The 27259-nt window shown below is 41.3% G+C and overlaps 1 protein-coding gene across 8 annotated transcripts in view; it reads right to left on the bottom strand.

The window, feature by feature from the left end:
- The window catches only part of arid1b (AT-rich interaction domain 1B), a 492096-nt gene that overhangs the window by 359731 nt on the left and 105106 nt on the right, over window positions 1–27259 (bottom strand). For all 8 annotated transcript variants that reach the window (XM_033025053.1, XM_033025055.1, XM_033025058.1 and 5 more), the window contains one exon: window positions 7256–7393. In XM_033025053.1, the coding sequence (XP_032880944.1) occupies window positions 7256–7393 (138 nt within the window). The remainder of the gene's footprint in view (window positions 1–7255; window positions 7394–27259) is intronic.

Raw genomic sequence — 27259 nt, 5'->3', positions numbered from 1 at the left:
CACTGCAAGCGCTGTAAGGCAGCAACTCTACAGCTGCGCCATCCTGCGGCCCAGTTTGTTGAACAGGACTCTAATGACAATTTTGCAAGCATTGAAGAGCAAAGAGATCACTCTGTGATGATTATAGACTTGACGATTCCCTTTGTGCTTATACAGATAGATGGGTGTTCGACGCATACTGGGATATTTTGTCTTTGTCCAAAACACCTGAAGGTGCTCTATCAGTTTCACAATAAACAATGGGCCCCCTTCTTTGAAGAATTCTGCTGGTATAACATCTGCTACTGAAGCTTTTCCACATAATAATTGTAGCAATGTCTTTTGAACTTCCGCCAGGCTGGGAGTTCAGCAAAAGCAAGTGGAAGTTGTGACATGTGATGTACGGCTTAATCACCAATCGTAGATTGCCGATTTAGGACAAAGAAAAAATGCTCAGCACATCACTCGAAGCTCTGATTTTGTTTGGTGATGAGTGGCAGTCTATGCGCACTTCATTGAGGTGAACCACCAGATGGCTGAGGACCACATACGGATTTTACAGTAGCATTGACATTCTTAAGAGTATCTCCAAGATCTGCTTCTTTTTGCCAACAGCATTGTTCTCGGTTTGATCTGCCTTATTACCGAGCCACAGCTCCTGCATCTTCTGAAGCTTTTGCTGGACACTATGGTGAACGTAGGAAAAGGTAACTGGGAAATTGCTAATACATTGGAAACAGTCATGTAATCATTACAAAAATGAGGAAAATAGTGGTCACAGTGAGGATATAACATGGTTATGAGTTTTCACACGGATAGTCAGGGCTCTCGCTTAAATTTCTTTCCCTGTTGCCAGCCGGGCAACCCTGGCAGCTTTTTAGGTTGCCAAATGACAATTTAGGTGGTAATTTAAGATGGCTTGCATGACGCGTGCTCGGACGAAGTGCGTAGTTACCAGTCGGAATTATGCATTCACAAATTATTTCTGCTTCAAATAAAGTCACAAACTAACATATTCACCAATCAAGACATGATATATACCACAATGACATGCAGCAACATTATAATACGGTATCTCAACTCTTTTTACACATTGCAATTAATGCAACTTTTATTATTTCTTTCCACTTCCAAACAAAAATGTGGTTGGATTATTCAGCGTATGATCAACCTGTGTCAATAAATCCTGGACCTTGATAACATATATGCTTAACCATGCACACTACAAGCATGTTTTCTGTGAAGGACCGAACATTATCATGACATGGCCATAACATGGGTCGTTATTGCTATTGGTACAGAAACACTCTCGCTTCCCACATAATTTATCCACAACAAAATATACAGGTTGCAAGGAATTTTCTAAAGGCATTTTATGATAATAGCTGACAAAACTGACTATACCCATCTGACATTACACTAACTAACAAGAGATGGCCAAAGGACATAAATGCAGCAAATGTTTGATAATATATTTAAAGGTGTCAAGACGCCACATTACCAGACATTCAGATTAGATGTATGTGGCAATGAAGATACCCAGTTTGTAAGCACCATTTAAATAAAAAATTGTTGATCAACGCTTTTTCCATCATTCCCACTTCAGAATTAACATTAAAATTTCAACTGAAATATCTCCTGACCAAATTTGTGATGTCTATGACTGACTGTAGAAGTAAAACCTGGATAAATCCAACGTATAGTTGTGAATGTTGCTAATTAAATAACTACAGTACTGATACTCCATATTAACAGCATTGATTTGCCATTAAAATAAATTCTCTAATAACGTGTCAGTGACAATCGCACACTGCGCTTTCGAGAGCGAGAGCGAGAGCGAGAGCGAGAGCGAGAGCGAGAGCGAGAGCGAGAGCGAGAGAGAGAGAGAGCGAGAGAGAGAGAGCGAGAGCTAGCGCTCCTCGGACAACACCTGTCAGGCACATAAATCGCAACCAAAATATAGAGGGGACCGCGGACAGATTATCTTAGCGGCCGCGCGCGCATGCGCACACTCACACACGCGCGAGGCTTCGGAGGCTCCAGTGAACGGTAATTTCAGCTCAATCCAGCGCTAAATGCAGCTCAACTGCCTGTCTCGCCTACAGCCCTGTCTCAATCCAGACATGGCTGTTGGTTAACCTGGCGGGACAGGCAGAGCTGGGTTTAACGCTGCTTCTCTGCGCTGGCTGGGGGCACCGCGCCCGTCTGACTCCCGACGCCTCTGGCCATCCCCGGGCGTGGGGGGGGATAGCCAGAGGCGTCGGGCGGGGACGGGGATGGTCCAGTGGCGGTTCTGCAGCAATTGCAGCGCCGGAGACCGGGATCGGTCCTGGCTGCGGTGCAGGTCTGTCGAGAGTGTTTTGGCTCGTCTCCCTCCTCCAATCACCCCCCCCCCCACCCCCCCTACCCCCTACTCTACTTCCGCCTCTGACCGACACCTCCCTCCTCCAAGGGTCTGTTTTGAAAGCACCGTTGGCGGAGTGGCAGCAGCTACCGCTAACAGGCCGGGCGGGGTGCGGGAGGAGGAGGAGATGGAGTCGTCGTCGCCGCCGCCCGTCTTTAGCTCCGACCCTCCGTCACGCCACACTTAGCATCTTTCCCACAACCGTCGCCGACACAAAACGTCACGTTCCTTTTCTCCAGAAATGCTGCCGGACCCGCGGAGTTACTCCAGTTTTTTGTGTCTATCTACGGTATAAACCAAGTTGCCAAGCCGGGCAAAATGACTCGCCGTTTAGGTTGCCCGGCGGCAGTTTGAGTGGTCATTGGCACCCGGGCAACCGTTAATTTCGAGCCCTGATAGTACAAATGTACAAAATAAAACTGGAAGTGTTCTATTCACAACACTTAAAACTGCTCCTGACCAGCTCAAAGTAAAGAGATCTTCAATTACAGACCAAATAAAGGGAAAGGTGCAGAGAATGACAATCACTGGGGGAGGATCCTTTCCCTACGCCCAACGTAAAAGATACCGATTAACAACGATTAAAGCAACGAGTGATATCCACCCTTCAATTAGTAACCTATTGAAAACGTTTTTTACATTTTTTAACATTTTGTTTGATTACGAATGCATAAAATAGTTGAAGCATTCCAAAAAACAGAGAAAGTAGCAAATAGGACATAGAAAATAGGTGCAGGAGTAGGCCATTCGGCCCTTCGAGCCTGCACCGCCATTCAATATGATCATGGCTGATCATCCAACTCAGTATCCTGTACCTACCTTCTCTCCATACCTCCTGATCCCTTTTGCCACAAGGGTCACATCTAACTCCCTCTTAAATATAGCCAATGAACTGGCCTCAACTACCTTCTGTGGCAGAGAATTCCAGAGACTCACCACTCTCTGCGTGAAAAATGTTTTTCTCATCTCGGTCCTAAAGGATTTCCCCTTTATCCTTAAACTGTGACCCCTTGTCCTGGACTTCCCCAACATCAGGAACAATCTTCCTGCATCTAGCCTGTTCAACCCCCTAAGAATTTTGTAAGTTTCTATAAGATCCCCCCTCAATCTTCTAAATTCTAACGAGTACAAGCCGACACTCAGACAACAGATGTAAAAATATTGCACTGTCCGATGTGGCACAGAGTTAAACACACAAGAAATATCCTTGGATTAATCTACTATCCATACAGCATTGGTTAGTATTTGCAAAGTGAAAGGAAGCTGTTATCACATTAATCGGAGTCAGGATGAAGCTGGCAGAAATTGCCCTGCTTATGTCTGAATTCTCAGCTGAAATGCAGTCAAATAGTCTGTTGACACTATCACAGGCCAATCGTGAAGAATGACTACCAACAAGTTGAGACTACCAAAGCCTGTGAAATTTTTAGAAACAAGGAACTGCAGACGCTGGTTTAGAAAAATAGGCAAAAAGTGCTGGAGTAACTCAGCGGCTCAGGCAGCATCTCAGAACATGGATTGTAAGATGATATGATCCTAAGTAACAGTAGAATTAGGCCATTTGGCCCATCGAGTCTACTCCACCATTCAATCATGGCTGATCTATCACTCCTTCCTAATCCCATTCCCCTGCCTTCTCCCCATAACCTCTGACACCCAAATCTATCTATCTCTGCCTATCAAGAGACCCTCGACCCAAAATGTCACCTATTAATATTCTCCAGAAATGCTTCCTGACCCGCTGAGTTAATCCAGCATTTTGTGTCTTTTCCTACAGAATGTTTGATTCTCTTAAGAAAATATGTTCTTAAAATCATAGATATACAAATCCTTGTGCCCAATTTGCCGTGCTGACCAGCTATCTCCCTGAGCTAGACCCATTTGGTCCATATCCCCCTAAACCATTATTATTAAATGGCTTTTAAATGTTGTAACTGTACCCGCCTCAACCGCTTTCTATCGCAGCTCGCTCCATATACCCACCACCCACTGAGTGAAAATGTTGCCCTTCAGGTCCCCTTTAAATCCATGCCCTTGTTAATCTAGTAATAACCATCCACTTCTTATTTTGCTTGCACTGCAACAAAGATCTCTACATCCCTTCTAAAATATAGACCTCAGGATTTTGTCTGTTACTTCAAAATAATCCAATCAAAATTCTATTGCCATTTTAAAAAAAAATCAAATTCGGCTTTCTTATGACCCATGAAACTCTGTCCCCACTTTTGATAATTTGTGTAATCTTGTATTCCTCCTCGTCTCCACTTAAAATTTTATTTTCTGGAGAGCTCATGGACTTCTCAGCAATATTCTGCACTTCACACATCACGTTTATCATAATTAAACATATAGCATCACCTGTAAATTTTGATGCCCCTTAATGCTTCCAATCCAGAGTCCATCATAATGAACAGCAAGTTCCAAACATTAATCCCAGATGTTATTCTACTTGCTAGCTTTAACTAGCACGTGTAACTGCCTTTAACTCCTAGTGTTGGTTTTTGACTTACTATTCAAGCTGCTTCTTTGACCACATTTCCCAAAAACAATCTCCATCATCTGGAATGCACTGTCTAAGCAACACATGAAAATCACCACCACTAAGTCAAATACTAGGTAATTATTTGAGACATCACTAATCTTTCATTGGAGCTCATAGTACATACTTCTTCACCTCCACACGAGGAAGTCCCTCCTAGTACCTTCTTAATGGTGACATTGACAATGCAATTATTTAATAAAGTCACTGGAAATTTATTTTCAAACTGATGCTTCAATCGTATTTCACAAAATAATCAAAATACAATTTGCTAAAAATTATTTCCTTCTCACTGAATGTTGTTTACCAATGAGACATTCTGAAAAAGGAGACTCTGAAATCATGACCTTTTTCTATCTGAGTAAACCCAAGCCTTCTACGAAAAAAAAGCTGCAAAAGATCCAGAGTATCAATGTAAAGCCAGTATGTTGCTCTTCCACCCCAGGTTTAGGAGGTAATCATATGTAGCAGAGGGCTGATTTAAATCATAGGAGATTTATAGACAAAGTTATTGTAAAATAACCACAATCGAAAAAAATAATACAACCGTCAGCGTCCAATCTTTCTAACCTTCGAACAGAATGTTTTGGGCTCAATACCAAAATGGGTTGTCACTTTCTTTCTAGATAGCTCATAAGATCGATGATTCACTTCCACTACAGTTCTCTGGGTTCTCATGAGACAAATGTAGGAAGAGTACGCTCTTCTCCAGATAGGGCACGAGATGCCTGATGTGCGGGGAGGTGAGTAGCTTGAAAGAGAATCCTTCCTCCTTCCACACTTTTTGCTTCATTCCAAATGCTCTTTTTTTACTTTTATGTGGCCGTGAGACAGGGATTCCCAAGATTCAGTTACAACTTTGCAATTATTCAATTGATAACAAATTTAAATGGTTTCCTCTGTCCACCTACCATTTGGCTTTGAGCATATTTCTGCTGGTCATTTTTTCCAAATATACTTGCCATAAGTGGCTGCAGACAACAATATTCTGGGTATATTGTTCCTGAAGATACACTCCAGCAGCTGAGATGTTAAGTTATAGCCTCACCTTTTATGTCCAGTGAAACTTATACTTCACAACATAAATTACAAAAGACTGCACAGAAGTGAATCTAACTCATAAAGATCATGAGTATTTTTCTCCTTTTCATCTTTTCCTATTATACTGGAAGTGTCGATGAATGGAATGAAATACCAACTAGCTTTCTTTGAGACAAGATATTTGTAAAATTATTATTTTGTACATATTTGCTCACGTACCAATCCAACTTAGACTAACAAGTCAGCATAATCACTTACACAAAGTGCTGGAGTAATTCAGTAGGTCATGCCTGTCCTGCCCTTCCGCTCTTCCAGCTTTCTTCCCCCTCCCCACCAGATCTGTCTAAAGAAGGGTTCCGACCCGAAACGTCACCTATCCACGTTCTCCAGAGATGCTGCCTGGCTTGCTGAGCTTTGTGTCTTTACTTTGTAAATCATGCAATTCCTTGTTTCTACATTCAGAACAATCACTCCCTCATAAAATTCATCAATCTTAAATTTCAATTCTCGGGAAGCATCACCAACTCAGACTTTCAATATATGGCTAAAGGATTCACTTTTCATGATGGGGTTCTTTTTAATTCCAATTCTACTATACATTATATTATAATAAAAAGTAACAAAGAAAAAAAAAAAAGAAACAACTGTTGGAGTAACCATTCTCGAAAAAATGAAGCATATAAAATAAAAACAAAAATGTTAAACTACCTTCTCTCAAAATCAGAAATACCTTTTTTTTCAAGAAAATAATAAAGCAATGGATATCAGCTTTTAAATTCAGCCTTACAATTCTCAAATATTATTACTTGACCTAATGAAAAGTGAGACAGACACAAATGAAACGTGAGCGTCAAATATGATTTCACCAAAATCATCTAATTGTTAAGTCTGAAGCTTAGTTTTGTTTCATCTTTACAAGTAAGTAAACAGCCAAACAAGGGGACAGATGGAGTTGCTGCATTTGCTGATGTACTTCAATGTTTATGATCACAGAGCATGCATTTATCCAACCAATTGATCACCATTAAACAACTGGGAATCAGATGTAACTGGTTTGAAATATATTAAGAGTAGAAAACCAAGAACGACAGACTTGTTATAAATATAACCCGTCACGCATCTAAACACCATTTTCAATTAGACAAATTAGTCTGAGATTCAGTCTAGATATCAATGCTGCCAGCATTAGGTCAAAAGTAAACAATGCATCTTTTTTATTTCTGTTAAAATGTGTCGTCCAAGCTGTTGGATTTTCTGGAATCTAATTGCATCAATTAAATAGATATACCTACCTGCTGGGCTTGGTACCTCTGTTGTGCCTGCTGCATGTATGATGACTGTTGCTGTTGTTGCTGTTGTTGATTGTAGTACGGTTGCTGGCCCTGCTGACAGTAACCACTCATGCTCTGCTGACTATAATGTGGGGGCATCTAGCAAAGGAAAGCCAAAATAGAGTTTCATGAGAGAGATGAAATTACCCAGACAGATCTCATGTATGAGCTTCATATAAAGCACTTTCATCATAACATACTGTTGTTATTATCATCAAACTGCTAATTAATTTGTGTTACCTATTTCTATAAATCATACTTTTTCTTGTACTCTAAAGGGCCTGTCCCACTTTCGCGACCATTTCAGCGACTGCCGGACCCGTCCAAGGTCGCCAAAAAATTTCAACATGTTGAAAATTCAGTGGCGACCAGAAAGATGCTACGACTCTTTGGGTGACTGGGAGACCTCTCACGACCATACAGGCGACAAGTCGCGGGGTGTCACCAGGGGGCATGTCGACAGGGAGTCGCCTGTATGATCGTGAGAGGTCTCCTAGTCACCCAAAGAGTCGTAGCATCTTTCTGGTCGCCACTAAATTTTCAACATGTTGAAAATTTTTGGCGACATTGGACGGGTCCGGCAGTCGCTGAAATGGTCGCCCCCCACCCCCATTCAGGGCACCATGATGGTTGGGACACAGCAATGTCATGTAAATGAAAGTAGTCATGTTTAGTATTTTGTTGCATATCCTTTGCATGCAATGACTGCTTGAAGTCTGCGATTCATGGACATCACCAGTTGCTGGTTGTCTTCTCTGGTGATGCTCTGCGAGGCCTGCATTGCAGTCATCTTTAGCCAATGCTTGTTTTGGGGTCTAGTTCCCTTCAGTTTTCTCTTCAGCATATAAAAGGCATGCTCAATTGGGTTCAGATCAGGTCATTAACTTGGCCACTCAAGAATTTAACTTTTTTAGCTTTGACTCCTTTGTTGCTTTAGCAGTATGTTTGGGATCATTGTCTTGTTGTAGAATGAACTGCCGGCCAATGAGTTTTGAGGCATTTGTTTGAACTTGAGCAGATAGGATGTGTCTACACACTTCAGAATTCATTATGCTACTGCCATCAGCAGTTGCATCATTAATGAAGATAAGTGAGCCAGTACCTTCAGCAGCCATACATGCCCAGGCCATAACACCCCCACCACCGTGTTTCACAGATGAGGTGGAATGCTTTGGATCTTGGGCAGTTCCTCCTCTCATCCATACTTTGCTCTTGCCATCACTCTGATACAAGTCAATCTTCGTCTCATCTGTCCACAAGACCTTTTTCCAGAACTGTAGTTGTTCTTTTAAGTAGTTCTTGGTAAACTGTAACCTGGCCATCCTATTTTTGCAGCTAACCAGTGGTTTGCATCTTGCAGTGTAGCCTCTGTATTTCTGTTCATGAAGTCTTCTGCGGACAGTGGTAATTGACAAATCCACACCCGACTCCTGAAGATTGTTTCTGATCTGTCAGACAGGGATTGGGGATTATTCTTTATTATAGAGAGAATTCTTCTGTCATCAGCTGTGGAGGTCTTCCTTGGCCTGCCAGTCCCTTTGCGATTAGTAAGCTCACCAGTGTTCTCTTTCTTCTTGATGATGTTCCAAACAGTTGATTTTGGTAAGCTTAAGATTTGGCTGATATCTCTAACAGTTTTATTCTTGTTTCTCAGTCTCATAATGGCTTTTTGACTTTCATTGGCACAACTTTGGTCCTCATGTTGATAAACAGCAATAAAAGTTTCCAAAGGTGATGGAAAGATGGAGGAAAGACTAGGTGCTGAGAGCTCTCTTATACCTGCATTATGGAGGCAATTAAACACACCTGAGCAATTACAAACGCCTGTGAAGCCATGTGTCCCAAACATTATGGTGCCCTGAAATGGGGGGACTATGTATAAACACAGCTGTAATTTCAACATGGTGAAACCAAAATGTTTAAAAATGGCCTTTAATAAAATCTGACAATGTGCACTTTTTACATACTTTAAAAACTCTGCCAATGTACTCAAATTGTCCATTATTTTCCCAATATCAAAATTCCTGAAATACTACGGCTTAATGAACAGTATCACAACATTATAAGCCTCTTCTTTTCATGTTATACGTAATCTCTTTGGACAGCCAAAGATGGATCCCTTCTACTATGGAGTTTTTGTTTTTTCCACTGGAATAACTAATGTTTGAGAATATTTCCTCATATATGTGCCATTGTGCCTTTAAACTAGTGTTTTAGACTGGTTTGTCTATGTAGATTTCAGTTTAAAACTCTAGTTTTGTCATTTATTGCCTGAACCAAAATAAATATTTTTCATTTAATTTTACTGAAAGATTTATTTTAAGCTAATTGTTAATGACATTTGCCTGCATCTCACAGAGCCAAGGGGAGATTCAAATTCTTGCAGTTTCCCTGGAGTTTTACTGGAAATCTGCCTGCTAAACCTGCACCTCTATTCTGCGACTGCATTCATTTCCCTTCAGTTCAGCCAAGGGTACAGCTTCACTATCTATCAAAGCATTTTGGTGAGATTGACTGTCAGTGAGGCCTTGCTTTGCTTGAGGCCTCATCAATTAAATCACAGCTGGCTTCCATAAGGATATTCACACCATTTGAGAAGCTCAATACAAAACCGAGTTAAGAAGGCAGAAGAATAGGTTTTCAGAAATTTAGAATCATTATGCTTACTTGATTGCTGTACCATTTTATTAATACCTGAACTGCTTTCGAGCAACTTTTTAGTAAATAATAGTTTGTTCCAGCTCAAAATGGAGAGTTTATATTGTATGAACCCCGTTACCTAAAATACAAGTTGCTTACCAAGTGAACAATTCTGTGTTCTGAAATATATTCAATGAGAAAACAACAAATCTATTTATGTAGCACCTTCAAAATAGAAAAATAATGCAAGCCACAAAATATAAAAAATGAGGACTTATTCAAATTATTTGATGAGGTAGGTTTTCCACATATAAACAGAAAATGTTACAAACATTGACCAATAATTTGAACGACCAATTTTGGTTTTCGCTTTAATATTGCAGGTGATTGTTGAGTACTTCTAGAATTGTTTGTTTTATTTAAAATTTTCAGTACCTCTTTGTGGATTGCTGGTAACTTTCCTGTTGCCTGGAATTTGACTTCCAGTATTCTCAGTTAGATCCAGAGCGCAACTTTATACAAAAGTATGTTAGATAAAATAATATTGAATTTAGTTTCGTTTAGAGGTACAGCGCGGAAACAGGCCCTTCATGCCACCGAGTCCTCACCGTATATTTTTGGGGTGTGGGAGGAAACATGAGCACCCAGAGAAAACCCACGCGGTCACGAGGAGTCTGTACAAACTCCGTACAGACAGCACCCATAGTCAGGATCGAATCCGGATCTTTGGCGCTGTAAAGCGCAACTCTTCCACTGCGTCACCGTGCCACAGTAGAGTTAGTATTTATTTTAATGATCAACATTGTGATCCACTTTTCTTCTTATTTTAGTAACACTATAAGGATTACAGGGACATGATGCTGATATCATGAAAGGACAAATTGGAAATGTGTGAATTCATTTCGTATGACTTGCAATTATGCCAGTTAAAATATACTTCTGAACTTTTTTTTAAGTTCCATCCCTCCCCACATACACAATGTTTTGCCTCTCTTTAGAAATTTTACTCATGCACACATTTAACTGAAAATACCTTGTTCTTGGACTAAATTGTAAGCATGCAGTTATATCAACAAGAGGAAAATATTTTTTCCTCTTCTGTCCTGCAATAAACATCATGAAATTTTAGGAAGATAGACACAAAATGCTGGCAGCATCTCTGGAGAAAAAGAATGGGTGACATTTCGTTTTGAGATCCTTCTTCAGACTGAGAGTTGGGGGAGAGGGAGACAAAGAGATATGTAAGGGTAAGTTGTGAAAACAAGACATCAAAGGGGACAAAGTTAAGGAAAATTTAGAAAAGACCATTGTTAGTTTGGGGAAGGTGACAACAAAGCATACAAAGATAAAATGTAATTAGGAAGACAGTCAGACTGGTCGGAGAACTAGGGTGGGGGAGAGATGGAGAGAGAGGGAAAGCAAGGGCTACTTGAAGTTAGAGAAATCAAAATTCATACCGCTGGGTTGTGAGTTGCCCAAACGAAATATAAGGAGTTGTTCGTCCAATTTGAGTTGGGCCTCACTCTTGACAGTGGAGGAGGCCCAGGACAGAAAGGTCAGTGTGGGAATGGGAGGGGGAGTTAAAGTGTTTAGCAAACAGGAGATAATGTAGTTTGAGGTGGGCTGAGTGTAGGTTGCCAACAAAACAATTACCGTGCCTGTGCTTTGTCTCGACTGTGTCTTTAATTAATTCTTGATGGCATTAACTATCTGCAGGTATGTATCTCTGTGTTAATACGATTAAAATATGCTATTATCTACAGAAATAAAATTAATACTACACTTCAGTCCAATTCTTGAAAGAACTTTCAGTTCATGTTTTAGAAGCATGAGAACAACAACTGTGATTAAATCCCTACAACTCAAATTTTAAAAAATGTAACCTTCCCAGGGTATTAACCTAATATTTGGTGGAAATTGTTTTCTTCAACTACACGCCATTTTCTAATCGAGAGAGCTAGATGCTAGCAAGTTTCCAAGGCAGTTAACAATATTCCTCGGTTGCAAAAGTTCAACCATGTTGCCTACATCAAATATTGAAGCGCAAATTACAAAAAATATTGAACGACCCGCCTTTACAAAGCTCTTTGTAAATGAAAATATTTTCTAATGTAAACATTACTTTTCCTCACGATGTTTAAATTCATCACTACAGGAGCAAACCAGTGAGTATGTTATTTATAGAAGACACAGAAAAAAAAATTGAAACAATGCAACACCAAAACCAGAGGAACAAAATCTGTTATATTTAACTCCAAAAACCTACCCCTGCAAAATTATCTAAATCAAGTATTCTTGAGGATTCACAGAAGGGTTAAACATTTTTTTCTGGATCCTATTTCTCTTCAATATAGCAAAAGGCCAATCAATTATGTTATCCCCAATTCCAACCTTCAAGCGTATACCAGATAATGAAGTTTATGTTACACCAGTGTATCAGTCACACCTTTTCTGGGAGTTTTAATTTCAAAGTGTCCTTCCTGGGCATTACACACACGTAACATTTACTGCATATGCATTCTACAATTTAAAAAACTCTAGCTTTGGAACCTAATGATGTGCTGTATTACCTTTTACAATTTCATGGCTGCAGTATTATTTAAAGAGTGAACAAACCTGAAGCTGGAGAAATCACAAGCAGTGTTTTGAAAAATTAACATCAAATACTACCAAACATAATAATCGAGTCTCGACCCAAAACGTCACCCATTTCTTTTCTCCAGAGATGCTGTCTGACCCACTGAATTCCTGCAGCTTTTTGTGTCGATCTTCAGTTTAAACCAGTATCTGCAGTTCCTTCCTTCACAACTAATCTTATTAAACACAGCTGTGCTTGTCACCATCCCTCTTACTTTAAAAAACATTCCAAAAAATATCCATGCACCAGCTTTTCATTTATAGTGCAGCACACTTAAGATTTAATTTAAACAACTTGCACTAATAGAAGCAACTCATGGACCAAAGCATTCTAAAGTAGCATTATCATAAAGTAAATCATCTTTATAAATGAGGCAGTCACCAAAATGGTACGTAATTTAGGTGAATAAGCTGATCATTATTTGTGTAGGAAGGAACTGCAGATGCTAGTTTAAACCGAAGATAGAGACAAAATGCAGGAGTAACTCAGTGGGACAGGCAGCATCTCTAGAGAGAAGGAATGGATCAGTCCCGCTGAGTTCCGCCATCATTTTGTGTCTATCTGATCATTATTTAACTTGCAATGCTTTATTGCTATCAAATTACTCCATGCCTATTTTGTGCTTTTATATTCTTGTCATTCTGGTTGTAAACAATATGCAGCCAAAAGACATTTGAAACTTCAAGGTGTTGAATTATTTTGTTAAAAAGGCTTTGTTGCCACAGGGTTTACATAGTGAATGTTATGTGAATGAGTAATGAGCAGCACCCAAAATAGAAGCATCCTTTACTGGCTGCTATGGTAGCTTTGAAACACATCATTTATAGTCAAATCTCATTAACCCAGATGCCCGCCGAGCCACTCTTCTTTCAGTCTTCCAAAGTGCTCTAGTTTGTCTTATCGTGTTTACTTTTGACAACCAGTTGTTGAACACAAGCACAAAAGATGAAGGTCAACCTGCACACATTAACGAGGGTCCTTGTACAATGCTGGCATTTCTACACCGTGAAGAACTCCATAAATGCTTAAGTGCCTGTCTTAATGCAAGCACAATGGAGCTGACCAGAAGAGTAAAAGAAAACTAAAGCAGCCAGCCCTCTCTTTCAGAATGTCACCAGTCAGGTGTGAAAGTCATAAAACACATTGCTGTTGAAAAATATAATAGAACACACCCGCAGCCAGTCAGCTAGCAATACTCGTTGCATCATTCCAAGTTTAGCTTAGTTTAGAGATACAGCATGGAAACAGGCCCTTCGGCCCACAGAGTCCTCAACGACCAGCGATCTCCGGCACTAACACTATCCTACACACTAGGGACAATTTTACATTTACCAAGCCAATTTACCCACAAACCTGTACGTCTTTGGAGCGTGGGAGGAAACCGGACGGAGCACCCGGAGAAAACCCACGCAGGTCACGGGGAGAATGTACAAACTCCATACAGACAGCACCCGTAATCTGCATCAAACCCGATCTATGGCATTGTAAGGCAATAGCTCTCCCGCTACGTCACCGTGCCGCCATAAGTATTTAACACTTCATGTCAGAATGAATATTTCTTAATGCAAGTCGAAAATCATAGAACATAGCGTGGTACAGCACAGGAACAGGCCTTTCGGCCCACAATGTCCATGCTAAACATGAGTTAAACTAATCTCCTCTGCCTGAACGTGATCCATATCCCTCCATTCCCTGCAGGTCTGTGTGCCTATCTACAAGTCTCCTAATGCCTTTATTGTGTCATCACCCCTAGCAGCGCGTTCCAGGCATCCACCACTCGCTGTGTAAAAGATGTGTCCCTCACATCTCATTTAAACTTTGCCCCTCTCATCTTATAGTTTATACCCTCTGGTCTTTGACATTTTCGCCCAGGGGAAAAAGGTTCTGACTATCTACACTATTAGTGCTTATTAACTTTGATATATTCATTCAGGCCTCCCCGTCAGCCTCTGACACTCCTGAGAAAACAATCCACATTTGTCCAACTTCTCCTTATCCTAATACTCTCCAACCCAGGCATATAAGCAAAGTGGACAGAATGCACAATTTAAAAAAATCTTGGCAAAAATATGATAACAATTTACAACAGTAATGTACAAAAATAAACTAACAACATAAACAACTGTATTCTCTGTGTGGGCAGACACTAAATGCTGGAGTAACTCAGCGGGACAGACAGCATCTCTGGAGAGAAGGAATGGGTGACGTTTCGTGTCGACACCCTTCTTCAGATCGGTCTGAAGAAGGGCCTCGACCCAAATATCACCCATTCCTTCTCTCTAGAGATGCTGTCTGTCCCGCTGAGTTACTCCAACATTTAGTGTCTATTTTCAGTGTAAAGCAGTTCCTTGCTACACATTTTGTATTCTCTGTGTGATCATTTGAAGACTAATGCAGGAAAAAAATACCTGAGTCTTTGAACGTCAGAATAAGTACAGTCTCCAGCATTTATTAACAAAACCTTTATATTTTAACCACATGGAGGGAATATCTTTACAACCTTGGAAATGCACATGCAAAGATCCTTCCCTGGCGAAGCAATGCTAATCAGAACAAAATATTATACTATGATTGAATACAACTATATAAACTGCACGCAACGTGACTATGTACATACGATCACTCATACCAGTTTCCTTTTAATGCACTAAAGTATTGCACCTCAAGAGGAATTCAGCAGATTGATTTATTAAAAGGCAGATCTTGCATTTGTCTAATATCTTTAACAACTCTCAGCACATTGTGAAGTGTTAGAGCCAATTAAATGCAGTTCTTGAGAGATATGGCAGATAATTTATGACTTGGTTTAGCATCATAACAGTACTGCACTCCCTCAGGTAATGCATTGAGAATATCTGACATATTTGCGCGCAAGCCTTCAGGATTCAAACTCACGACTCAAATGGCATGCGTGTGTACATGCAATTATAAGGAATTCATGAAGATCCAAACATTTTCAACATGTATGCTATGCTTCAGTGATTTCACAACATCTTCACAAATTACAGTACGGCATTCCTGGTGCTACCTCCAGAGAGCACAGCTGCGAGATGTCATCTATAAATGATAATAGGGATTGGCAGCTACCATATCTGAGCTAATGGTGCACAAACCTGGCCATCTTTCCTTTCCTCATGGCCCCTGACGGATGAATGAATAAATCAAGCTAATTTCCATTTATGTTTTATTAGTACACATTGGAACTGGCTCATCTTTACTGAATCCCCTCTCATATGTAGGTTCAACAGGCGTAAGATAATTAACAACACAAAATAAAGGCAATTCTGTTAACATTTTTGGGAGGATTTAAAAAATATATATAAATGGAAGGTTGGAACACACTAGATAGTCTAACTATCGAGGAGGTTACTAACTAGTAAGATAGTCCAGCAAGTTCACGTGATCTCAATTCAACATTAATTTCAGTGGTATTTTAATAGGCACTGAATTGTAATCAGGACTTCACTAACACATGAAACTATGATCGAGAGCCAAAAAAAAATCAAATTTTCAGCATTTCCACTTAAAACTACATTTCATAAACCTTAAATTTACAAAGAGGAAGTAATTAAAAGCATTCTCCACAGAAAAGTCAAAATAAGCAGGCCCTATAAGGAACGAACAAATTCGGCAAAAATAAATTATTTCCATTACCTGTAATAGTTCCTGAAACATTAAAAGGTATGAAATGTATTAGTATGGTTACTGCTGTTGGACATAGATTCATTATTGTAACTCTTGGTTAATGGTATAGAACCACGCCTGTCCCATGCACCAGGTGAAAAGCTGTCAGCACAACTGCAATGTCTCAAACATCCCTCGACAATGGAAGCACATTGTTTCTGCCAGGTTTTTACTTATACAGAATGGTTAAACACTACAATGCGTTTCAATTTACTGGAAAACAAATTCAGTTTTCTCTCCCCTTGGGAAGTTTTATACTGCATTTCATGCAATCTCTTATCACATGTCAATTGGTTTTGCAGTGGGAAATTGAAACACAAAGCGTTTCAGTCACTAAACATCCTTCAGCCATGCCTGGAGATTTCACTTTGTGGTGGTCATTTCTTTTAGTAGAGTCTAATTCCAAAAAACAGTGGAACCAGCACCAAATTTTAAACACAATGTAAATGCAATACCAAGAGACAGTATGATCTTTTGCACTCGTGATCTTTTTTGGGTTTAAAGAACACAAAGATTTTTTTTTTTTAAATGAAACTTTATTCAGAATAAAAAATCTATACAAACAAGAACTGTGCAAAAATTCTTCTGCCGTTCTCGGTGGCTATGTCCATTCATTAGCGTTGTATTTGGTAGTGCTCACAGAAACACCAGTATACCTTGCACCCTTGCGCCTCAGATGGCCAGATGTTATCCCTTCCCTCGTTTGAGGGGCTTCTCCACCACAACCTTCCCCCCCCCCCCCCCCCCAATGTCCAACAGCAGAAGGACCCTCGACTATGGTCCTCACCCACAGAGCCTTGGCGTTGGTTGCACCAAGTTTCAGTGCGTCCCTCAGCACGTACTCCTGCAGTCTGGGATGGGCTAGTCGGCAACATTCCCCGACGGACATCTCACTCTGCAGGGATGTCAACCAGTTTCAGGCAGACCAAAGAATGTCTTTTCACATTGTACCCTGACTGAATGAATCACAACTGAGAATTTAGGTGATTCACACTTTGATAGTGCATTCAGAAAGTATTCAGACCCTTCACTTTTTCCACATCTTGTTACGTTACAGCCTTATTCTAAAATGGATTAAATTCATTTTTTTTAAATCATCCATCTACACACAATACCCCATAATTAAAAAAGCGACAACAGGTGTTTAGAAATTTTTGCAAAGTAATAAAAAATAAATAACTGAAATATCACATTTACATAAGTATTCAGACCCAAGATGGCGGATGTGCGGGAGTGGGCGCCGTCTGTGTATGGCAGCCTGCCCGCAGTCCGTCTCTTCACCTTTTTTTTATTTTAAGTCCTGTCCAAAATGTTAGTGGAGGTCTTTTATGTGGTGGGTGGGGGTGGGGAAGGGGGAAACTTTAATTCTTAGTCCCCTACCTGGTCGGAGAGGCAGCATCCCTCCGAGCTGCTTCTTCGCCCCGTCCTCGCGGCCTACCATCGAGAATGGAGTGGCGTTTCCTGTCGGGACCGGCCGGGACTACAGCTTCGGCGGCGGCGCAGCGCAAGGACACCATCACGGAGCGGAGCCACGGAGCGGGCGATGCCTTGCCGGGTCGCCGTGCGGTAAGCTCCGGAGCGCTGTGGCAGTCGATCCAAACATCGCGGAGCTGGGGCTGCGGGCGTCCGGCCGCGGGCAGCGCCGGATTTGGAGCGCCGCAGAGCCAGGGATCGAGTTCGCCGGGGTCGGAGCTCCAACCGGCGCGGCCTGAAGTCTACGAGTGCCCCGGTCTCCGGTCTCCGGGGAGGAGGCAGCCGCTCCAGACTTTCCAAGCCGCTTGAGGAATTGTTTCACCCGACGCCAGTGTTCCATCTTCACGGCAAGAGGGCCCTGAAAATCATCGGACTGGCTGCAAGGCCACAAATGGGCCCCGGCCTCGGGTGTTTCAGAGGAAGAGGACTTAACTTTCTGTTGCCTTTCCGCACAGTGGAAATTTTTGATTCTGTTGTGGGGGAACGTTTGTGTTGAACTCTATAATGTGTTGTGTCCATTTTCTTTCTTTATTTATTTTTAACCTTTTTCTATGGTTTGTATGTAAACTTATTATTTAATTTATGTAAAGCACTTTGGTGTCAATGCAAGTTGACTTAAAATGTGCTATATAAATAAAGCAATAATAATAATAATAATAATAATTTACAGTATTTTGTTGAGGCACCTTTGGCAGCGATTACAGTCTCAAGTCTTCTTGGGTATGAAGCTACAAGCTTGGCACACCTGTATTTGGGTAATTTCTCCCAACCCTCTCTGCAGATCCTCTCAAGCTCTGTCAGGTTGGATGTGGAGCGTCGAAGTGAAGCTATTTTCAGGTCCCTCCAGAGATGTTTGTTCGGATTCAAGTCCGGGCTCTGGCTGGGCCACTCAAGGACATTCACAGACTTGTCACAAAGCCACTCCTGCGTTGTCTTGGCTGTGTGCTTAGGGTCGTTGTCCTGTTGGAAGGTGAACCACCGCCCCAGTCAGAGGTCCAGAAAGCTCTAGAGCAGGGTTTCATCAAGGATCCCTCTGTAATTTGCTCTGTTCATCGTTCGCTCGATCCTGACTAGTCTCCTAGTTCCTGCTGCTGAAAAACATATCCACAGCATGATGCTGCCACCACCATGCTTCACCGTAGGTATGGTATTGGCCAGGTGATGAGCGGTGCCTGGTTTCCTCCAGACGTAACACTTGGCATCCAGACCAAAGAGTTCAATCTTGGTTTCACCAGACCAGAGAATCTTGTTTCTCATGCCTTTTGGCAAACTCCAAGCGGGCTGTCATGTGCCTTTTACTGAGGAGTGCCTTCCGTTTGGCCACTCTACCATAAAGGCCTGATTGGTGGATTGCTGCAGATATAGTTGTCCTTCTGGAAGGTTCTCCCATATTCACAGAGGAACTCTGGAGCTCTGTCAGAGTGACCATCGGGTTCTTGGTCACCTCCCTGACCAAGGCCCTTCTTCCCCGATTGCTCAGTTTGGCCGGGCGGCCAGCTCTATGAAGAGTCCTGGTGGTTCCAATGTTCTTCCATTTAAGAATGCAGAGGCCACTATGCTCTTTGGGACCTGCAATGGCTTGGTTTTTGCACTGACATGCACTTTCAACTGTGGGACCTTATATAGACAGGTGTGTGCCTTTCCAAATCATGTCCAATCAATTTAATTTACCACTGGTAGACTCCAATCAAGTTGTAGAAACATCTCAAGGATAATCAATGGAAACAGGATGAACCTAAGCTCAATTTTGAGTGTCATAGTAAAGGGTCTGAATACTTATGGAAATGTGATATTTCAGTTATTTCGATTTAATTATTTTATAAAAATTTCTAAACATCTGTTTTCGCTTCTTCATTATGGGGTATTATGCGTAGATTGATGATATAATTTTTTTTAATCCATTTTAGAATAAGGCTGTAATGTAACAAAATGTGGAAAAAGTGAAGGGGTCTGAATACTTTCTGAATGCACTGTATTTAAATGCCTTTGAGGAAGCCCAGACCAGATGGCAACACTTGTACAAAAACTTTTGAAATTTCAATTTACCGATTACTTTATCCAAATTACAAACAGGGAAAATAAAAGTATAGCGTTTAAATTAATTTTCTGTCATTTAAAATCACGGTGGACATTGGTGAGAAACAAATGTTTCCAATATGTTTTTTAATTTTCAACTATCCTATTTGTAAATGTCCTGATGAAAGTGGAGCAAGTTACCATTCTTCTACTCATCGGCTGTGGAAAGCATCTTGTCCGGAAATATTACCATCTGGTTTGGGAATTGCTCTGCCCAGGACAAGGCGGCTCTGCAGAGAGTAGTGCGTTCGGCCGAACGCACTATGGGAACTTCACTCGCCCCCCTGCAGGAACTATACATCAGGAGGTGCAACTCCAGAGCCAACAATATCATGGGAGACCCCTTCCACCCCTGCAGTGGACTGTTCCAGCTGCTACAGTCAGGCAAACGCCTCCGTTGCCATGCTGTGAGAACGGAGAGGTTGAGAAGGAGTTTCTTCCCAGAGGCCATTCGGACTGTAAACTCCTATCTCACCAGGGACTAACTTTACTGAACGTTTTTCCTTCCAATATTTAATATGTAAAAGAATATGTGTGTGTTTATGATTGTGTTTATAGTTTGTTTGGTTGTTTGTTTGTTTGTCTTTTTGCACAAAGTCCGCGAGCATTGCCACTTTTCATTTCACTGCACATCTCGTATGTGTATGTGACGAATAAACTTGACTTGACTTCTTGAATACAGCAAGGAATAGGTTTGAAAACAATTTTTAGAAACTTACATTACTAAGCCATCTGATTATGCTGGGTCATGGTAATTTTTTTTTGTTTGGTTTCCAGTGAGTTTGGTTACAATTTACACACAAAACATGGGATGCAGCAAACTTATAAATAAATATGACAGTTTAAGTAGTCAGTTTAGACGTTATGAGCACAACAAAAAACATGGTTAAGATCCAGACTGATTTACAGAAAATAATGATTGAAGTGAAGAGCAAATTAAGAAAAAAAATTAGGGATGAACTACAGAATGTAAACTGAATCATGGGATTTCTTTTAATGGGTGAGGAATGGAATTCAATAAAATATATTCCGTTATAAGCAAAAAAAGCTGCAAGCTATTACTGGAAGGATTGTGGTTGCATTAAAAAAAAAATTTCAAAATGAAAAGCTAAACCAAAAAGACAGCATGAAAGAAGATATAAAAATATAAGGAAGGCTGTGTCGTCAGACCACTTATGGTCGAACCCTCGTCAGTAGCTACGAAGGCTGTCACGTGATGTCAGGGGCTGAGGGGAGTGTCCTGCTACATAGGCATATCTCACCTTGAGATCACCCCAGTCAACAGGTAGCTGAGCTCGAGACAACACCCTCACTCAGCTACAGCAGCAATGACAATTATGTTAGTGGACCAAACTTACATATAACACCTGAATAAAGCAACTGTTTATTCACCACGTTTGGTGCCGCTACAAGGCAAAGAAAAAAGACAAAACCAAATTGTCAAGAAATATATAGAGTTGATTAGTAACGACAGGGAAATTATAAAAACATTAAATAATAAACATATTTTAAAAAAATAGATTAAAACATAACCCTAAACCTAACACAAACTGGCAAGAGAAAGATAATTGACAAACTGCCAAAGTTTCCTATGTTCAGATGCCAAGCAGGGAAGAGAAATAAGAGAAACACTACCATAACGAGATCTGTGCCACAGGTGCTCAGATAACGCTATTCGCAAACACAAAAGAGGGAGTTGGAACAAAATATGGGAATTATAGTTAGATCACCTTATCAGTGATAGAAAATATAATGTTAAATCTACTAAATCACCACTCCAGAGATTGAAATTAAAAAAAAAATAATTTCTGTGAGATTAAGTAAGAATTCACCGACTTGATACAGGGGATTAAAAAAAGTTAATTATGTTCCTGGCTCAACTGGTGCTTCTTAAACAGACACGTATTTTTATAGACACAAAAAGCTGGAGTAACTCAGCGGGTCAGACAGCATCTCTGGAGAAAAAGGAATAGGTTAACTTTCGGGTCGAACCCTTCTTCAGACTGAGTGTCAGGGGACAGGGAAACGAGAGATATAGAACAAATGAATGAAGGATATGCAAAAAAGTAGTGAAGATAAAGGAAACAGGCCATTGCTAGCTGTGGGCTGGGTGAAAACGAGTTACAGACAATGAGACACAACAAGTTGACTGTAGCTGGTACAACGACTTGGGTGGGGGAAGAATGGAGAGAGAGGGGATGCAAGGGTTACTTGAAGTTAGAGAAATCACTTAAGTTAAGTTACTTGAAGTTAGCGAAATCAATATTCATACCAAAGATCCTATAGCTATAGGATCTTTCATTCATACCGCTGGGTTGTAATGGCCCTGTCCCACTGTACGAGTTCATTCAAGAGTTCTCCCGAGTTTGCCCTGATTTGAACTCGGAGATTTACGGTAATGGCCACTCGGAGGTACTCGGAGCTCTTTCAACATGTTGAAAAATCTTCACGAGTCATCCTGAGCTTACCGCATTTCCCGAGTACCTGCCGTTAGCGTTACGAGCCGCTAAGAGATGTCCCCGAGCTCCGACGTACATTCTACGTGCTTCCACGAGCTTGATTTTTTTTTAAACTCGGGAGAGCTCTTGAATGAACGCGTACAGTAGGACAGGCCCATAAGTTTTACCATTTCAAAGTAGACACGGTTAACAGAGCAGATATCTTCAGTTTTTAAAGACTTTGATGTGACACTATGCAGGTTTATGAAAAGAATATTGGTCCAGTTTCCAAGGGAAGTGTAGAGGAAGTTATAAAGAGTACAACACGGTAGGATGCGAAGTTCCGTAAGTCTCACTGCTGCAATTGGTGTTCACAACTTACATTAATGATATGGACTTACAAGTAAAACAATATTAATATGTGTAGATGACTGTTGAGGCATAGCTGACACCAAGCACCATAAAAAGAAACAACATTATTATAGGGGCAGTTTGGGTTGTAGTGAGACAAACAACATTTTGAAACATAGATGCAGGTGGATGTACTCAGTGTAGAAAACAACACAAACACTTCCAAAACAAAAAAAATAAGAAACTGGAAGAGTAATGGGCCTGTCCCACTTAGGCGATTCTTCAGGCGACTGTCAAGTCGACGGCAGTCCCCGAAAAAAAACGGCGACTGTCAGAGTGGAACACACACACACACACATCGCTTCCTTCATCAGCCCATTATGCAGGCGGGAGACAGGGCAAGCGGGGGGAGTGCTGTCTGAGTGAAATTCACACGGTGCAAAGCCAATGTGATACAGACACACACCGCGATGAACAGGAAGGTTGGCATTGTAATTAAGACGGTGAAAGCACAGTGTACGGGAAGGGTCATGTACGTCCTTTAAAAGAGGAGGGGAGAAGGGGGAGAAGGGGGGGGAGGGGGAGAGAAGGAGTGGAGACAACTTTGTAGAAGCCAGAGATACACGACGATTATCCTTGGTTCTGAAAACTACTGCTTACTTTTTTTTCCCAATGAGCTAATGAAATTCATTGGTCAGCACCGGCTACAACCTACGAGAACCTATGACAACCTTCGACCTCCTGGCAACCCACTACCACTGCACCTACGGCACGAGAATTCTCGCTACTCTCCATGGCGGCTTCATTCTGGTCCCTGCTAATTTTTCAACACATTGAAAAATTTGCGGCAACCAGAATGAGGCCGCGACTAGTTCCCAGAATGCGGGAACTCCTCACGACCATGAAGGCGACTCCCCGGCAACCACCCGCGAACATGTGGCGACTGCAGAGTCTCCTGCAGTCGTCTAAGTGGGACAGGCCCATAAAGGAATAGTGATAAATAATTAAATGTGGCAATGCCAGTCAGAAAAATTAAATATTCTAACAAAATAGTCTAGTCTTGGTAAATAGAAAAATCTAGAGGTACAAGATAAATGAAAGCTCCAATTTGGATGTGTTATGGCAGTGGAAGCCAGTATTCTGGCCAGCTGTGGAAAAGTTCAACTCAGCTCAACCGAGGATGAAAGAGGACACTTCAGTTACAAAGAGTTGTCATGGAGAAGGGCCCTGGAAATATATACCAAAGAAGTAGAGGTTATGCAGGGTTTTTTCTGTATTTATTTACTGTATAAAGTTTGTTTGCCTATAACTGAATTATGTACAAGCAGCTAAAGCTTAAGATTCACCCAAGGTTTGTGTCAAAAGGTATGATGGCAAGGTAAATTGGAATTCCCTACTTATTCATGAACCAGTGTATTTATATACATTGATTTTGTTAAATCATGCATATATATTTAACATTCTATGTACCTTCAGGATATTTAGTAGTTTTTAAATATCCATTTCCGTGAAAAGTGAGCATTTGGTGCCATTCAAGGCATATTCTCCCAGTTATTTCTTAACTCCACTGTTACTAAATTTATTTTCTACATTTTTCACAGCTTGAAAAATTCTCCATAAATTGTATTTTGACATATTTTCATACTACTCGATACAAAAGTAATCGTAGGACACGACACAAAACAATGCCAAATTATTAACCCTCCAAGGTTTGCATAATCAATGTGAATAATCTGTTCATATTTCATTGTGAAAGAAAACAATTCAACAAAAGATTTCTAATCCATCATGATTTGAAAGGATGTCATTCATAAAATATTGAGCAGGTATAATTCAAAATGTGCAAGACACCTCTGGTTTTACTAATTCTTTTTATAAATGCCACGATGTTTTGGTTATCTAAAAAAGGATCACTCTCTAACAAACCAAGAGGAACCAAGAAAGCGTTTATTACAACAAACAAAATTGATTGGTCGCATCAAAACATTAAAGACTACTTATTCTTTAAACTTAAGGCTTCTTGACATTGACTGGCTGAAGGAAAGGCGTCAGATGAATAATATTTTTTTTTACTAAATCTACTTTGCAAAGTGTTTACATACAGTTAATATGTTCAGTGGTCTATTACAGATAGACTTTGCCTTCTATTCACCGAGGCAATTCACCTCTTTCATCAGGACCGCAGTCTACATCCCACCCCAGGCAGACATTCATGTGGCATTGGAGAAGTTGCACGCCGTGATCAACAAACACCGGATGGCAATACCCCGACGCCTTTCCCATCATAGCCGGGGACTTCGACAAAGTCAGCCTGAAGAAATTACTCCCTAACTACAACTAGTACGTGTCCTGCAGCACCAGAGGATTAAACACAGACGACCTCTATGATACTAGAATCAGAGCTGCCTATCCCTCCATCCCTCGCCCTTTCTTTGGGAAGTCCGAGTACTCAACTGTGCTCCTTCTTCCAGCGTATAGGCCGCGACTGAAGAACGCAGCCCCAGCAGTGAGTGCTGTACAAAGCTGGTCAAAGAGGAGCAACTCTGGGATTGCTTGGTGGCTGTAGACTTGGAAATGTTCAAGGTCTCAGCAACACACCAGAATTAATGCCCCACAGTTGTTACTAACCATAAAGAAATGTGTGGAGGAGTATGTTCCCACAAAAACATAGAAACATAGAAAAATAGGTGCAGGAATAGGCCATTCGGCCCTTCGAGCCAGCACCGCCATTCAATATGATCATTGCTGATCATCTAAATTCAGTTCCCCGTCCCTAATTTTTCCCCATATCCCCTGATTCCTTTAGCCCTACGAACTAAACTCTCTCTTGAAAACCATCTGAGTGTTCCCCAACCAGAAGCCTTGGATTAACCAGGAAGTCTGCATTGTTCTGAGGACCAGATCTTGGCCATTCAAGTCTGCCGACACAGAGCCGTGACAAGTCCAGATATGACCTTGATACAGCCATCAAAATGGTTAAAAGAGACTATTGTTCTAAACTGGAGGATGAGGCAGATGTTCGTCGGCTGTGGCTGGGCTTGCACGCCATCACTTCCTGCAAGTCGAAACCAGGGAGCAGCTCAAGCTACAGCAAAGCATCATTCCTAGCATCTTTGATGGAGAGAACACTGATGTGCCTTACCATACTCCCACAGCCCCTCTACATTAATTCAATCTCAGTCCCAGAGGGTGACGTCAGAAGATCCATCAGGAGCCTCAACCTTCGGAAAATGTCTGGACCTGATTGTGTACCCAGCCGTATTCTTAAAACATGTGCAGACCAACTGGTTAGCGTTTTTGCGTTCATCTTCAACCTCTCATTACTGAGGTCTGAGGTTCCCACCTGCTGTAAGAAGGCATCAACAATGCCAGTGCCTAAGAAGGTGACGTGCCTCAATGACTACCAAGCGGTGGCACTAATGTCTGTGGAGATGAAATGCTTTGAGAGGTTGGTTATGGCAAATATCAACTCCTTCCTCAACAAGAACCTAGGCCCACTGCAATGTTCCCACCGCAACAACAGGTCAACAGAGGATGCAATCTCACCGGCTACCCATTGGACCACTTGGGACACTGAAAACACATACTTCAGGCGGCTCAGTGTTCAACACAATTGTCCCGTCCAAACTGGTTACCAAGCTCAGGGAACTGGGTCTCCCCGCATCCCTCCGCATCTTCATCTACAGGTGTACAGTAGAGAACATATTGACTTGTTGCATCATGGCCTGGTTCGGCAACTCAAACTCAGGGACGAAAAGATTGCAAAATTTGATAAAACACTGCCCAGTCCATCACAGGTACTGACCTTCCCACCATCGAAGGGATCTACAGGAGTCGCTGCCTCAAAATGGCAGCCAGCATCACTAGACCCACACCACCCTGTCTACACTCTCATTTTTACCCCTGCCATTGGGAAGAAAGTGTAGGAGCCCGAAAACTGTAACGTCCAGGTTCAGGAACAGCTTCTTCCCTACAACCATCAGGTTATTAAACACTACAAACTCCAAACTGCATAGTCTTGGGGGTGTTGCACTATTATTGCGTGTGTGTGCGCGTGCGTGTGTGCACGCGTAAACTGAACTTTTGTTGTTGTTTATAGTTACGTTTAGAGTACTGCGTTTACATATCTGTTGTGCTGCCGGAAGTTAAAATGTCATTGTTCCGTTTTGTAAAAGACTCTTGAGTCTCTTCAGATGAGACTGTAATCATAGCCCCTGACTTTTCTCAATCAAGTGGACTTCCATGATTTTTTTTTCCTGTACACACTGCATTCTAGAAGGAACAAACTACCAGATTTGATACAAAGCTCAGAAATTAGATTATTTCTTCCCTCCTTAAAAGCCATTCGGTTTGAACACCGATACACTGAGTAGGTAGTTGCTGAGACAAGGAACAAGAGAACTGAAATCAGAGTTGATGTCATTAAGGGCCTGTCCCACTTTGGCGAAGAGGTAGAGAAGAGTTTTAAAAAATGTCATGTTAAAGACCTCCTTCGACCTCCTTCGACTATGTTGAAGACTAGCTTCGACTAACTTCGGGAAAGTTGGACACCGAATAGTGGAGAGTGAAGACGACCTCCTTTCGACTATGATGAAGACCATCTACGACTAACATGCCGACCTACTACGACTAAGCCTACGAGTAAAAAAAGTATTGATTTTTCCC

This window comes from Amblyraja radiata, chromosome 8 (assembly GCF_010909765.2).
Source record: "Amblyraja radiata isolate CabotCenter1 chromosome 8, sAmbRad1.1.pri, whole genome shotgun sequence".
NCBI classification, from domain to species: domain Eukaryota; kingdom Metazoa; phylum Chordata; class Chondrichthyes; order Rajiformes; family Rajidae; genus Amblyraja; species Amblyraja radiata.
This window is presented reverse-complemented; position numbering and strand designations above follow the sequence as displayed.